The sequence below is a fragment of the Pyxicephalus adspersus genome, chromosome 9 (assembly GCF_032062135.1).
Source record: "Pyxicephalus adspersus chromosome 9, UCB_Pads_2.0, whole genome shotgun sequence".
NCBI classification, from domain to species: Eukaryota; Metazoa; Chordata; class Amphibia; order Anura; family Pyxicephalidae; genus Pyxicephalus; species Pyxicephalus adspersus.
Window position 1 is genome coordinate 7,637,173 of NC_092866.1, and position 17,192 is coordinate 7,654,364.

At 39.7% G+C, this 17,192-nt stretch overlaps 1 protein-coding gene across 1 annotated transcript in view; it reads right to left on the bottom strand.

Moving 5' to 3' along the window:
- The window catches only part of ITFG1 (integrin alpha FG-GAP repeat containing 1), a 161,101-nt gene that overhangs the window by 37,030 nt on the left and 106,879 nt on the right, over positions 1 to 17,192 (bottom strand). Inside the window, exons 12-13 of the mRNA XM_072422463.1 lie at positions 13,678 to 13,783; positions 7,697 to 7,740 (exon numbers count right to left, since the gene is read on the bottom strand). Coding sequence (XP_072278564.1) covers positions 7,697 to 7,740; positions 13,678 to 13,783 — 150 coding nt within the window. The remainder of the gene's footprint in view (positions 1 to 7,696; positions 7,741 to 13,677; positions 13,784 to 17,192) is intronic.

The window sequence follows — 17,192 nt, forward strand, 5'->3', positions numbered from 1 at the left end:
GGCACATGGTATGCTGTATTATAAAAGCGAGCATTACCTAAATTTTTGGTGTGTAAGGTGAACTTTCAGCCCAAATATGAGAATAGGCTGTCCTAAAGCTGAACTGTTGGGATATAAAACCCGGATGTTAAGGGTTACCTCCTCGGAGATAAAAACATGGTGATACACCGAACTAATAGTATATTTATCAGACCAACAGGCAGCTTATAAGAGTAGTTTATCATTAGGGTTTACATATCGTGTTAAATGGTCGTTAAAGTATGACTTCAATAAAAATATATTACAATAAATAATTTATATTTGCATAAAAAAGAAACAATTGTGATAGGAGGGGCAGAGGAAGTGAAGGTGAAGGAAGGTCTCACAAAAAGGAGTTTGGAAGCTCTGCAGGGTGTTAATGGGTTTTAAGTAAGAGGCAGAAGGAACTGATCAGCATTCATCATTGTGGTGGGTTCTATTATTAAAGGACCATTTAATCTAGAAACCCTGCTGAATTTCTATAAAACAGTACTTAATAGACAGAACAAAGCAGGGGTAAAAGGGTGGCCGGTGCCTACTTGTCCAGTTACAAAGTTTTCATGCTCGCCACACCATATTTTTGCTATGATGCCATCATTTCCTTGATTGATAGTTCTTGTTTTATAAGGGAGCAGTAAAAAAGCAGTAATAGGTAATGCTGATATAAAATGCCAGAAAATAAATAAAGACACTAATGTCTTTCCCTCGCCTCCTGTAGGCATGTACCTAGTGTCAGACTTACAGCACCAGAGATCTCACCGGGTCACACTGTTTATACTCATTTCTTTTACCCGCAGTTCTTGGATTATGGAAAGCCAACACAAACTTTTCCAGTACATAAAAACATGTTTATAATATAAAATTCAACAACCCAATATAATGGTTACATAACTACAACAAAGGGCATTTTTTATTATTTGACTTTGGGTTAAATTTAAGGACCAATTAGACCAATTGTTATATTTTAATTATAAGAAGGGGCTGCTGGATTGAGTCGGCTCTGGCTACTTATTTATCTTGGGTACTTAAACAGTGAGACCTCCATGTCCTAATTTAAGGATCTGCTCTTGCCCACTTGGGAATTTTGGGTCATAGAAATATAGTGAAAACCCCATATAATGGGGGCACAACAGGTATGAATTACTAGGAACTCAGAGAAGGCATGGCAGAGCTCATCATAATGGGCACAGCAGATGTACAAACCTGGTGCAGATGGTAGGAGCTCATCATAATGGGCACAGCAAAAGTGTGTAGATCTAGAAACTGCAGGGATGCTGCACCTCATAATGGCAACAAAAGGTGTACAAGCCCATTAACTCGTGCATTGATGGTGGAACCTATCATATTGGGCACCGTAGGTATGCATTCCCAGGAAATCAGTCCAAGGATGGTGGGAGCATCTAATAATGGGCACAGAAGTTGTTCAAGCCCATGAACACAGTGCATAGATGGTGGAACACAACAAAATGGGCACACCAGATATGCATTTCCAGGAAGCCTTCCATAATGGGCACAGTAGGTATACTTGGAACATTTGCGCAGAAATCTCATCAGCAGAGTCCCTAGAAGAAAGGAGCTTTAAATCTTCCAACAGTATCAGTATTTGGTGGACTGACCCTTTAACTTTTGATTCACAGAGTCGTGATGTTGAATACATATTTAACCTCTATAATCCTGCTGACAAACCACTCCACTTTGATAGATCAAGCATGTTACCTGTAAACCACAGTGTTTATCTCCTGAACCAAGCTAGTCAAAGTGTCTTTGTGATATGTAGACGGACAGTCGAGGTCAGAATACTGAGGAGGGGAGTGGAATTGGCATGATTCATCTTTCAATGGTGCAGAAAATAGGCCTTTCAACATCCAGCAATGCAAATATAAAGAGAAACAACGGAGGGAGCGTGGCATTTGATGGACGTGCACAAATGCAGCCACAGATGACTCGGTCGAGCCTGCCGTTCATCTCGTCTTTGCGCAGAGGCAGCTAGTTCATGTTAATAACATCTTTTGTTTTGGCAGCCTAATACTCTGTATGGGTAGATATTTATCATTAATAGGAGCAGGAAGAAAACAACTTGACCTTTTGCGTCTTGAAGGACACCATCTTGCTGATCTTTTCAGCGGACGACGGGTGAGCTAGACATTCATTCGTTGCTCGCTGAAAAGCTAATGTGGGTTTGGGTGGGTAAAAGCAGGCCTGACTCACCAATGCAAACCTATTATCCGCTTTGAGCACCGCTATGTACACCAAGGAAAGATTTATACTATAAAAAAGAACAAGATGCTGTGGATGAAAAGATTTAAAGCATTCAAGAAAGAATAAACAAACAAAAAAAAGATTGGGTCTACTAAAATTTTACTATTTATTAGATCTATACATAAAAGTGTAAGGATCTAAACGATGTTCACAAAGGCTAAATTGTGGCCAAATCCCCTTTTCGGATTAATATAGACAACTAAGTTAGCAAACATTTCAGGAGCATCAAATAGTTTGCAAAGACATAAGGTTAATTTTCTTTAGAAACCAGCCACAGCCAAAGTAGAAAAGCCAGTGTGCTGCAGAGAACATCCATGAAATTTGTGTGCAAGCAGTGGTCCGATGCACCCTCTGTTAAGTCAGAGCTAAGGTCCTCAAATCAGCAAAGCTTATGTTCCCTGGAGATTTGAGAGCTCTGTCCCTGACTGATATATTACGCAGCGCCTTACAAAGTCTATAGTCATGTCACTAGCTGTCCCTCAAAGACGCTCACAATCTAATGTCCCTACCATAGTCATATGTCTTTATTACAGTCCAAGGTCAACTTGGGAGAAGCCAATTAACCTAACCGAATGTTTTTGGGAAGTGGAAGGAAACTCGAGTACTGGAGAAAACCCACACAAACACGAGGAGAACCTGCAAACTCCATGCCGATAGTGTCCTGACCGACATTAGTTGGGCTTTTGTAATCCCTGTACAAAACAATTCAGACTTAGGAAAGGGGGAGAAGGAGCAGCAAAAGGAGCCAACCTATATCTGTCATTTGCAACCCCTATTTAATGTACAGTGCTGTGTAATACGTTGGCGCTATATAAATACTCTTTAATAAGAATAAAATTAATAACCATTTGTGCTGTATGCTGATAGAAGAAAGCAGAAACACAGAAGTGAGCTCATTTGCTGCTTTTACTTTTTCGCTGTCTGGTAACAAACTAGACCTGTAGATGTTAATGAACTGCAAAGGTCAGGGTTCTCCTGCCCTGTAACAGATCTGTGAATATCTCAGCACTGATCGGTAAGACTAAAAATTCCTTTTCAGATAAAACAGATTCATTTTAAGTATTTTATCTATGGAGGCATTTGCCCGAAGTCAAGGATAAAAACAGCCTATAGACAGAGAATTGCAATTTTGCACTGGACACAAACACAACACACAAAGAAGCCCGATGGGCAGAAACAATACAGGGGTCAGAACATCCTGAGAGTCATCCATATTAAGGGGTATTTAAGGCACTTTTAGCCGGCAGCAGTTTTTTTTTCCAGAAGTTTTAGTTTCTGCATTTAAAGTATGAGCAAATGAGCAATGCTTTCATGGTTCTTTAATTATTTTAGTTGGCCTTTTACATCTCATTAAATCTCTAATGTAATACGCTAGAAATGTGACTAAAGCGGGATTTTTTTTTCATTATTTTTTGGAAACCCTAGTTAACAAATGCAGGTCAAAAAGGCAAGTTTCCTATTCACTTTCCGTCATTTATCACACTGAATATATTTGTGAATAGAAACACCCCAGCATTTCAAGCAGCAGTTAGGATGGAAGAAAAAAAAAACTTCAAAAGAACCCAGCTAGGGAGTCGAGTGCGGCGAGGGTTTCGGGATCCATGCTGTCAGAAAAATCAATTGTTCAGCGGCTTTGCTAGTAGACCTCGGTGACACCGCTTGTAAAAAAAAAAAAAAGAAAAGAAAAGGTTTCTTGGAAGCGTCCGCTGAGGTTTTATGCACATACAATGCAATGTGATTTCACCATAACTGCTGAACCTAAAATAAAGTTCACCCTTAGGGTGCTGTAGCTCTGTTCTGCCTTAAAGTAGAACCAAAGTCCCGTTTGGAAAAATCTACGCTCAGCCAGGCGGTTATTGCAGGAAGAGACAGGGGATGTACCTTCTGCAATAACTCTTCTTACCTGTCTGCCAAATTTTGCTCAGCTGCACATGTGCAGCTCAACACATGCTAGGTAAATCCGGCAATCCCAGCTTCTCTTGAACAAGCCGGCAAAAAATGAACCCATGCGTGTCTGCACGGCAAAGTCAATCAAGATGGCGGAATATTGTTTCCAAAAAGAAGAAGAATAGCAACACCCTGCAACAAAATAGTATGGTATAGTTGAGTATTACAGGTTTAGTTCTACTTTTAATTGAAACATTGGGCAGATGTAAAATAATTTTTAAATAAAAATGGAACAGGGCTAAGTACATGAATCTGTCCTCATATCAGCCACATGAATAGTAGTGGAGCCACAAGCTGAAGGAGCGAGGAGCCAATATGGTATGCTACAGCATACAGGCACCAAAAAGTAACATACTGATAGAAGAAGCCAGCAGATTGAAAAGTGAGATGGCCGATCAGTTGACTGACCCTGCTTTACTGTCCAACCACAGGCTGGAGGCATGCACATGTCCAAATGCATTTCTTAACTGCAGCAGACCAAAATTAGAACATCAGCTTGAATAAAACAAATTGCAAATCATTTCAGAGGTAACATAGCTCCCACATTCCTGATTCATGATTATTTTGTGGTTTGCATTCAGTCTTGAAGACTAGAGATCACCGTTTCTGATGTGTGATAATTCCCCCACTTCCTAGATTGTATGCTCTTCGGGGCAGGGTCCCCTCCTCCTCCTGCTGCACTGTCTGTATCTGTCGGTCTTTTGCAGCCCCTATTTAATGTACAGCACTGCGTAATATGTTGCCGCTATATAAATCCTGTTTAATATTAATAATAATATTATTAATAATGTTTTAAGCAAATTTCCTAAAGTAATGTTTCTAATGGATTTGCTAACAGCAACTTTGAAAATAAAATCTGGGGAGTTCATTGTATTAAGACTAGACCATGGACTTGCAATATAAACGAGAAGAAGTAAGGAGCTGTCACTGTAAAGCACTGTAAATAGGAAGCAGAATCTGCAAATAAAGCTTTTTGTGCATGGTCTCCAAACCTTGATATCATTTTCAAAAATAAGCTGATTGTAATAATCTATATCTAATCTATTGTTTATGTTTAAAGTCCAACTCCAATCTCCATAATTTTTACTCTTGTGTCTTCCAGGCCAGAGAGACACACTGACATAAGTGAATAAAAGGTACAGGGGTGGAGGACTTGTGGTATCATGACACCCACAGTATGTGCTCCATCTTCCTGAAAAGATGGAGCATATACTTCAACTTTGCTCATCTTGAGGGTATTTCAGTCTTAACTTTGGGAAGAATGAGCAAATCTTGTGGCGAATAAGTGGTATTGCAGGTGAAAACCCTGGACTGAAGGAAAGTATTGCAGCGTGAGACATTTTCTAAAGAAATAGAAGTTAGGACTTGGCCCTAACCCACAGACAGTGCAGACGACGTCTAATGAAAAACTGCAGTAATGAGAATATTTATTATCCACTTTCTACTTTTATTTCTTCCTCCAAAACCTCTCGATAAGTTTTACAATAGGAATCAATGCATAACATTATCAGTATGTTTCCTACTCTAGTACTACCTGAATATCCATATGGTGGGTATTCAGGTAAGAACCTCTTAAGCCTGAGATAAAGGGTAGATAAACATTGCAATGTTGCTCCCAATATGAAGCTCCCAGAAGCTGTACTGTATGGACTCAAGTGAGAGGAGGTAAAAGTCCAACACAGATGCATTGTTAAAATCCTGAGAAATCTGACTAAGAATAACCTCAGCACAGCAGATATCATCTACCTAGTATTACCAGCTCAAACAATGATGATGTAAAGAATTCTGCTCTAATTTTTATTTTTTCACATAAAAATAATTTCCATAGGGTCTTTAGCTTTTTCAAATAACATTTACATTCCCTAATATTAACCATGCTGGGATGAGCTGCTATGAAAGAAAAATTACCTAGGAAACCCCCATAAGGGAATGGCAATGGGTCTCTGGCTGGAAATAACAGAAGCGTTACCACATTTTGGAGAGATGGTGGCGGCATAAGTGTAGTATTAATATAATATTATAATATTAACGAGGCAACGCGCAATAAACTAATGCAAGCTGTATCCCACGCAGCTGTAAAAACAATTGCACAATAAAAAAAACAAAACTTTAATAAGCATAACCATATCTGCTAATAGTGATAATGGTTAAGTAAAACTGCAGCAAGCTATTATAGTAAATGGTAATAAAATTAAATCTGTTTTATTTTATATATAGATGAGTTTAAATAGGTCGTTACATAGAAATTCAAATTATGTAAAATCTACAAGGCCTAAAGTTTATGAACACCGTAACAATGAAGTCTTTTTGCTCCCTTTTGGTCTGGTAAATATACAGATCAAGCATTTTATTATATCTTGGTAGGAAAACAAAACTGTGCACAAAAATACCTGGGGATCTCTGATAGTAGCTGACAATGATGAATTGAAATCTCATACCATGTTACTGGCTTGTCTGGGAACTAAAGCGCTTCCTAAAGAAGGGGTGCTGTACTCCTGTCCTAGGGTGCCAACGATGCTCCTTTACAGTTCATTGTCACTCTAGGGAAGGAGTGTGATACTTGCAGAATCGCCTGGTTAGAATATTGGAAGGGGGGAGCCCAAAACCTAAAAACAACAGTGTCCTCCTGAGTGCCTTTTAGCTGGCCGCACCACCCGGCACTTTTCAGTAACCACACCGCTGTTTTTGGGTGGTTACTAAAAATGTTGGGTTATAAAACAAGTTCCGCCCCCCGCCTACAGGTTCTTCCAACTCAGCTTGAAAACATTTCTTGGGAGAATACTGTACAATATATTGCAATTTTGTTCACATCAGTTTAATAGTCTCTCCTAAAACAACCCCAAAAAGTAATGGTGTAGGGCAGGTTTAGACCCTCTTCACACAATCCCACGAAACTGGCACCTTGATTGAACACTCGCGCCGCAGCATTGGTTCTTGACAGCTGGCAGCAGTAAGCAGGACCAATACCTATAATTTCATATTGGGCTACTGCAGGGAAATGCTACCATGTAGTTTCTCCCGAGAGGCATTGGTTCCTGGTACAGAGGAGCATTAAATGTACCACAACCTCACCACTGAAGCTAGTCTTTCATAGGCGTTAACGATTAATTTACAAATATTTTGTGCCATGTAAATATGGTGTGAAATATTTTTCCTATTTATAAAGCAGAGAAACTGACATTTCCCACACATTCTCTGGTGCAGAACTGTGCAGCTCCATGAGTTTTTCAATAAAACTTTGAATGTTTAATGAATGTAATTCACAGTTTTATAAATTGAACCCCTTAATCAGGTTTATCTCATTAACTATTGATCACTAAACGATCCACTCAAATTTATATTTCAAAAATCTTGGAGGGCATGGGTGTGGATCTGGGATTGCAATGACTCGCCAATATGTTTAGCTGATCAGTGCAGACTGACTCTGAACGACTCTTCAATTTCAATACGATTGTATAACCAAAGTACCTACCTTGACTTGCTGGGGACAGTCATTGGAGCAAATACCACTGAGCACTGTGAAGAGAAAAAAAACTCATTAAACAAATGCAGTTGCAGAACAAAAAGGTTTGATTTTATTTATTTATTTTTTTATACCATATTTTTTTATATTTATGAAGACTGAGATGCATTTGCTGTAGGCCAGCAATACACTGCAATGAATAAACATATAAAAATGATCTTCAAAGTGTTTTGTTTGTGCACTTGGCGAAAAGGGTGTACGTTGCAATTTTGAGTATCACACCACACTGCAATTAACTATAGTGCATTGCGATGTGCTGTCACATTTTAAAAGAATTGGACTTTCTGTACAATTATAAGATTCACTTGCCTGCCAGTCCATTGATGCCAGTGTGTAAAATAAAGTTAAAAAAAAGACTTACCGGGCTTTAATGTCAGAGGCAGAAATAACCACCAGCCAGGGAGAATGCAGCCAATGTACCTCAGCAAGCTGCAAAATTTGGGGCCCCGGTCTTAATGCTGATGTCCCCCTCACTTACCAAGGAACCTGGAAAGCTTTTCTTTTAATTGTATTATGCACAGTCCCAATGACAGCAGGAAAATGGCAGGGAAGATTGCTAATAATTAGAATAAAAGTAATGAAGAACAATGCACTGCAGCACTTACTGCACCACCTCTCCCATCCATCCCATGGTGTCACATGCATGGGATTGCTTGTGAGGGGGAGAGAGTGAAATCCTGAGTGATGGTCAGCAAGGCAGGGAAGTAGTCTGTAGGATGACTTTTGGATATAAAGCAAGCTGACCTTTTTTGGCATTACAAACAAGTTTGTACAAGCAAAATGTGTGTGTAAAGGACACAAACTTTACCATCCATATACTCAGCAGTACAAAAATTACAGAAGTTAAACCCTTCTTTACTCTATCCAACACTAAAAGAAAATATTTTGGCTAAAGACACATGAATATTCCAGTTTTTAAAGACATTCCAGAACATAAGACCAAAAGTAGAGTTTTCCTGCAAATTCCCAACCACCCGGAAACTAGGACGTGTGGACATAACAACTGCTAAAATGTAAATGAAGGTAAGGTCAGTGTCCCCGGACACATTTTTCTACAATTATGAAGCCAAATTTATAGATGGTCAGTTTTTTGACCTTCGATATTTTTAGCACCTTTTATTTCAGGTTAATGAAGCGGTGTCATGGAAACGTACATTAGAGAAGCACCAGCGAGACAAAAAAATATACATTATCTCTAATTACTGTGCTTTGAGGCCTGGGAATATGAGGAAGGAGCTGGACTGTGAAGCTCTTCCAATCTGATGAGAGCCATTTCCACTGATGGCTGGAGAGTTGCAGGTTAACTCCAGAAAATCTAAATTCAGGTTTGAAATACATTTATACGAATTACCCTATTTGCCAAAGGATCTAAATTCTGTTCTGGTGATATTGTGACTCTCGTACACTGTTACACTGTCAGTACTACTCTAACCTGTGCTTTGTCATGTGAAAGTGGCTCCACTACCCGCACATAGGGCCTGATTTACTAAAGCTCTCTAAGGTTGGAGAGGATACACTTTCATCAGTGAAGCTGGGAGATCCAGCAAACCTGGAATGGATCTGGTCCAGGATTCAAAACATTTGCTAGCAAATAGCATATAACTTTGAGGAAAACCATTTTAGGTATGCTGGATCACTCGGCTTTACTGATGAAAGTGTATCCTCCTCCAGAGTCTCCAGACCCATACGCTTTATGCTCCCACACTGGAAGCAAAAACAGGTAACCCTGTATAAACAGCAGTGCCTTAGATCTCACAATAGAGATGCATATCTATGAGGCTGTAAGCAAGGAATGCCTAGGCACCCTTACATACTAGAAAGTTTCTTGCCGTTTGTTCAAATTGAATACTTTTTTCTCTTTCACACAATTCAAAAAAAAAAAAAAAAAGATTAACAATGGGGAAAGATCAGATGTAGGCAGACTACAGGTAGTATTGATGGCTACATCTTAGCTCTCCACCTTTTTCTGAGCTTCCGGTTTCCAGAGTAACATTACTCTTCTTTGTAAAGTAGAGGTCTCCCTTCATTATGTAGTTTGGCCCCAGGTCCATAAATCATGCTGCTCCAGCTGCCTAGTCTTTGCCAAAATCTGGCACTTTATTATTTCCACAGTGCCAAGGGATCACTAAAATTCAGCAACTCTATAAGGTATTTATCTTTAACAAAACTGTGAATCACTGCCCACATCACCCTCTCCCCTTCACATCTTTTTTATTGATAAAGATAAAAGGATCTGGGAAGAGAGTGCCTACAGATGTCTCATTTTGCACTCGGGGTCACAAAGCATGACCGCGGATTTACGTTAAGATTCATATTGGCCCATACAGCAGAGGTAGATAAACACAGATTGAAGATTCATTCTTACGGATTTAGTACGTGTGAACACATTTATCCACTCCTCCAGGCTGGATATAGAAACACTTTATGGGTTTATCAGAAAGGTTTTACACCTTGGATGAAGCGCGCTGCCTCCCCCGGAACTGGTTATCTGACAGACCGTAACTTGTTCACTGATGCGTGCTCTGTCTTCATTAAAAATGCCTAAACATAGTAAAAATTTCTAATTCTGCCATCAGCCAGAGGGAATCTCATCTTGAACGCACGATTTGACGAGAAATTGGTGCAGAAAATGGAAACAGAAAATACTGTTTAGTAAAATATCTGCGATCATATTCACCGATGTTATGGAAAGAGGGATGGCAACATTTTTTGCCTTTGCATGAAACAAATTAATGGGAAGTTACGGTATTTGTGCACCCTACTGTGAGCCTATCAAACCTGGGTATATGATACAAAAATACACACTCAGAGGTCATCTTTAGTTACCCTTATATATTCAGTTGTAATGGTATATAGGCAGCATGGTGGCTCAGTGGTTAGCACTCTGGCCTTTACAGCGCTAGGTCCCAGCACTGGTTAAGCTACAGGCCAGTCTACTGAACTGATTCTCCTCCTTGAATCAGCTACCTGACATGATGTATAAATGAGATTTATGCTTTCGACTTAGATTTAGGGGTTTAACTGGTGTCCGGGATAGGATTTAGAAATTGGGATAGGGGCAGCAAAGTGACTCAGAGGTTAGCACTCTGGCCTTTGCATTGCTGGGTATTAGGTTCCAATCACAGCAGGACACCCCATTTGCATGGAGTTTGCAGGTTCTACTCGTGTTTGCATGGGTTTCCCTTGAGTACTCCAAAAACATGCAGTTAGGTTAATTGAGCTTAAACTGTATTGAAGACATTTGGTTGAGGTAGGGACATTAGATCGTGAGCCCCTTTAAGGGACATGACTATGGACTTTGCACAGCGCTGCGTAATATGTCGGTGCTATACAAGTATTGTGTAATAGTAAAAATATTAATAATAAGCAATGTAAGTGGATCTTTCATTTAACTCTGCTCTGACTTCAGTTCATATCTGCTCTAAAATAATAATTATACTAATGGCAAAATAATTTTAATTTTAAAAAAATCTGATGTAAATTAGGGCATTAAGTTGGGCAAAAAAAAATCAAATAGCAAATAGTTATTGTTAAATAAACTTAATAAACCATCTGTGTCTAAACATAAACGATCCAGATCCATCTCACAGAACGCACCTGGATACTCATTGTATTTTGAAATTGGGTTCAAAGTTTTTTTGCAGCCTGCAAGTCCCGGGTCATCCCGGGACTTACATCTACACTGCAGCTAAGGGTCAAAGGATGCAAGTCAAATAAAGCAGATTGTAGCCTTGGCCCTGATGATGGATTGCATACTCAGAAAAATTCAGCCTTCTGCCTGTGAAACTGAAGTCAGAGCTTTGCAGGAGCTGACCAATTATCATCTCCTTGTTTCTCCCCGGCTCCTTTAATACTCGCTAAACATCTGTTTAGGAGCACATTCTTCTCCATGCCAAGACATACATCTAGACTAGGCAGGCAGCGTCTGATTAAACTGCCATGCTGCGATAAGACCCCCATTTTTCAATGGAACTCCATGATTTTGCCTGAAATGCAAAGTTTTTGATCAGCAAATTAGTGGAGACATCGTTGACTGATAAGGGTTTTCCTTTTCTTGGATTGTTCAAAGCAAGACCAGCATTCATTTTATTGTTGTAGTGTTTTGAATTCTTTGTAAATGCTTGAGTGAATATGAAAGGCTTACATAAAAATAGAAGGGATGAGAGACAGGGAAGGGGTGCAAAAATCCAGATGATGAAAGGGGGGGGGGGGGGGAATAAAGGGGGTGATAAGCCAATTCTTTGCTGCCAAGAGATATATAAGCACCACTGGTATCCAACGCTTCCAGATGTGTCATATAGTACATCCAGTTGAACAAAAAGCTTTCTTCACCCTATGGTAACGAATAGTGATGTTGTGGCCACTGAATCCTCACCTTAATCTGCTCCTTATATACTGGAAAAATCTGTCTGCGACATAGCAAGGGACATATCAGACTGCTGCAAAAAAAGCACGGCTTACACAGAGAAAGCAAGGGATCTTCTTTGCAAAGTGTTGGCAGGGAACTGGCTTATCTACTTAGGCTCTGTAAGGCTACATACACACATCAGATGATTCTCGCTCGTTATGAGCCTCAGAGCTAGTCTCGGAAGAGAATCGGACTTGTTCAACGGTCGCTCAACGTCGTCCATGTATGTACAGCGCTCCTTCATTTAGCTTTCTGTCTTTTTAAAATATAACGTGTGTACAATAAAAATCTAATGTGCGTATGCAGCCTAATGCTGCATACGCACGTGCAACAATTGTCGTTGCAAAGGATCTTTCACAATCCATTCAAAAAGACTGCACAATGCATGAATGAGCACTGTACATACAGCAGCAATCTGCTCTATGGAGAGTGGAGGGGAGAGAACGACAGAGTGGCACCCTGCTGCGTTCACTGCCCTTCACTTTCATGATGATCAATCCTCATCCGATATCAGCCCTGATGCGATTATCGAAGGATAATCATCTGACGTGTGTATGTGTCTCATTCACATCTGTGCAGTGCAACACAATCCAAAGCACTGCTTACACAGACAAAGCAAGGGATCTTCTCTGCAAAGTGTTGGCAGGGAAATAGCTTATCTACTTAGGCTCTGTAAGGCTACGTACACACGTCAGATGATTCTCGTTCGATACGAGCCTCAGAGCTAGTCTCCGAAGAGAATCCGACGTGTACAGCGGTAGCTCAACGTTGTTCATGTATGTACATCGCTCCTTCATTTAGCTTTCTGTCTTTTTAAAATCGAACATGTGTACAATTAACGACAATTGTCGTTGCAAAGGAACTTTCACAATCCATTCCAAAAGACTGCACAATGCATTATCGAGCACTATACATACAGGACCGATCTGCTCTATGGAAAGGGGAGGGGGGAGAACAACAGAGTGGCACCCTGCTGCGCTCCCTGCCCTTCACTTTCATTATGATCGTTCCTCATTCGTGGATCTACAGGGACGATATATACATATATATTATAAGATTTATATACAATAATATATTGTAAAAGATCGGTTCGAAGCGCTAATACATAATCATTATACATTACTCAATAATTGAATTAGGAATATTAAAACATCCCTGCACAGTTCAGCTTGCACTTTCCTAAACCCACTGTCTTAGCTTGTAATTGGTCTTTATCGGTTATGGCACATTATTGATTTCCCTACAATCTTATTCCAGGAAGTGCAATGTGTTCTTGCCGTATTTCAGGAATGATGTATGTGGGTGGTTTTCAATTGGGACAGAGAAAACTGTAAAAGTAAATACGAGGCAAGGTGACATATGCGCTTTAAAAACAAGGTCTCACACCCCATTCTGAACATATGTTGAAAATTAAAAGTAGCTTGTTTCTGGTTGGCATGGAAACAACATTTTGGCTGTTTTAATTAAGCATACATTTACATAGATCACTTATATAAAAGGAATGACAACATTTCTTCCTTACCTATGACTTTGACAAAGTAAGCGTCGGCTTCAAAGTTATTCTGTAAGATGTGGATGGAGTTGTCATTGGAACTTCCTTTGCTGAGTACGATGATGTCCAGAATTCCCTGAAAAAAAAATAAAACCGGACATGATTAACAAGAAGACAGAGCATAAAATAGATTGGCTAAATGCTGAACAACCCAAAGAATACTCTACAGACTATCTTAGCTAAAGGCAGTTATGTTAAAAGATCGGTTTTGAGAAAATTGATCTCTAAATTATGATTTTATTATTATTACACAGTATTTATATAGCGCTAATATATTACACAGCGCTGTACAAAGTCCATAGTCCTATCACTAACTGTCCCTCAAAGGAGCTCACAATCTAATGTCCCTACTATAGTCATATGTCATTAACACAGTCTAAGGTCAATTTTAGGAAGAAGCCAAATAACCTAAGTGAATGTTTTTGAAATGTGAGAGAAAATGTGAGTACTTGGGGGAAACCCACACAAACACGGGGAGAACCTGCAAACTCCATGCAGATAAAACCTGGGACCTAGCAATGCAAAGGCCATAGAGCTAACCACTGAGCCACCTTGCTACCTTATGATGACCCTGATCATGATTGGTGGTAGTTGGGGCATCCTAACATCCTAAATAAAACTGTTCAAAGACTCCAAACTCAAAAGAAGTTGATGTCTAATACTTTGTGGTTGCCCAAACACTCTCTAAAATCAAATCAATTCAAGTTTTATTACTCCTCCTGCAAAAGGCTTCCACAGGATAACTGTGGAATTCCTTACACAAACTACCCATTTTAAATGCCTTGACCACATTTTAACAGTCCATAACTCAATTCTGAGCCACTGCTTGGTGAATTTGCAAGGATTATTATTATTATTAATAAACAGGATTTATATTGCGCTAACATATTATGCAGCGCTGTACATTAAATTGGGGTTGTAAATGACAGACTGATACAGACAGTGATACAGGAGGAGAGGACCCTGCCCTGAAGAGCTTACAATCTAGTAGGTGGAGGAATTTACACACAACAGGATGGGAGATATGTAGTGGTGGGAAGTAGTGGTGGTTTCAAGACAGAAGAAGATGGGTAGGCAAGTTTGAAAAAATAGGTTTTGAGTGCTCTTTTAAATGAGCAGAAAGTAGAAGCAAGCCGAATAGGACGAGGAAGACCATTCCAGAGAGTTGGGGCAGCTCTGAAAAAGTCTTGTACACGTGCGTGTGATGAGGTTATGAGTGAGGAAGTCATTAGTAGGTCATTGGTGGAGTGGAGAGAGCGGCTGGGAGAATATTTTTTTACCAGGTCAGAAATGTAAGTGGGACAATAACTGTGGAGGGATTCATAAAAGATTGTAGAGGAGAGAGTCGGGTTAGTGGAATACCAGAGAGGAGGAGGTTACAGTAGTCCAGACGAGAAATGATAAGAGCGTGTACAAGGAGTTTCGTGGTCTCAGGGGACAGGTAGGGGCAGATTTTGGAGATGTTGCGCAGATGAAAGTGACAGGACCTGGAAATGTTCTGAATTTGAGGGGTAAATGAGAGGGCAGAGTCAAAGGTGACACCAAGACAACGTGCCTGAGGGGAAGGGTGGAATAACAGTGTTGTTAACAGTTAGAAATATGGATGCTTTTAAAGATTTATTCCTGGTTCAACTTTAAATTTCAGAGGGATGGTCTTACATTTTCTTTAAGCACATATGGATACAATGTGGAATTTATAGTTTGACAATAGCAAACTCTGACGTAGCAAAGCAACCTCAAACCATGACATTTCCACCACTATGCTTTACAGTTGGTATGAGGTTATTCTCCTGGACTGCTTTCCTTGCACTAATCATGTCTATGGTTACTGGCCAAGCAACTTTATCTCTGATTCTACAGACCGTGGCACATTTTTCCATAATATCTTAGCCTGACACATTGAATGGCAAATGTCTTGCACTAATAGTTTTCTTGGACAGCAAAGGCTTTTTCATGGCACAACTCCAATACATTTTCAATTAGATGAGTTACCTGAAGACCCTGCAGTGTAATTTTGGGGTTGTTGAAAGCTGCTTTTAGCATTACATAGGCAGCTCTTGGCTGCATTTCCTGAGCTGGCCAGTCCTGGACAAATTAGCAGTTGCTTGAAATTTACACTACTTGCAGATTTTGTTCCTTAGAGTGGAATGAATTGATTTCAAATAATTAGGTAATTGTTTAAAATCTCCTGGAAGACTCCAAGACAAGCAGGGCCATACAGAGCTATTTTAATTTTGGCACATTGCCACAACACAGGCCAATAGAATATCAAACACCAGACACTTAATATTCAGGGTTTAAATAAATCTGGTTATTCCAGAAGCAGGTCCTAATCATGAACACCTAATACCTATTTTATGGATTTAAAGGGGTGGTAAATATAGAGGTGTACTTGATTTCTTTCACATAACAAATCTGTATTTTGTGCTGCCCCTTTCAATTATTATTATTATTATTATTATTATTATAACACAGTTTTTATTATGCAGCGCTTTACAGAGTCCCTTATCTTGTCACTAGATGTACCCGGAGAAAACCATGAAAACACAGGCAGAACCTGCAAGCCCCATGCAGATCGTGTTCTGTCAGAGATTCTAACCTCTGAGCCACTATGCTGCACAGAGCTTTGTTATAAAGCAGCGGTCGCCAATTTTAACATGTTATCCTCCTGTCCTTTTGTTTAGCCAATCATATTAGCTGGCTTCTCCCTTCTGTCATTTCGTTTAACCAATCATGCATGCTGGCCTTTTGTAACCAGCTGAACAAAAAAACAGGAGCGAGGACAAAGATCCTTCCTGTTGACAAGGACGGCTGCAGCCTGTTTTGGTACAGCCCATAACTTGGTGGTTGGGGACCGGTGGCTGTAAAGGATCTCTACAAAGAGACCACTGCTTTCACAGAGAGAGAAAAGACTCTTCTTTACAGCATACAAAGCAAAAAGCAGGCTTTTCTTTTCATGTGCCTGTGATGCATTTAGCAGATTTATAGTTCAAGAAAGAGGCAATTAAAAGAAGGATTTCCAATTCATCAACTGTTCACATTTGGCATAGTGAAAAAGTAAATAGAAAAGGAACATAAACAAACTGGATATTTTGCTTAAAAGCTGATCAACATGTCTCCAGCGATACCAACATCAGTAATGGCACTTTACAGAGTGGCATAGTTAATTATTCGAGATCAGATTTTATTAAAAGTTACATGGACGTAAGTGACTTGATGGAGCCACTGCTAATAAATTTATGTCATTAATTATTTAAGACTGCATCCTAAAATCCATCCCTCCTCTTAACCCTTGCCGCGTCGCAGATAACTGTGACAGGAGATGGCATGGCCAAGCTCTTTCTTGTGCCCGAGGTGATATATTCCCGCAGCTAATCTTCCAACATAAAAGCTGCAGCGGCAAAATGGTGCCATAAAATGAACCGTGTGTAATTACGCTCTTATAACGTAATGAAATATAATAGTTAGTGGTAATGAATTGGATT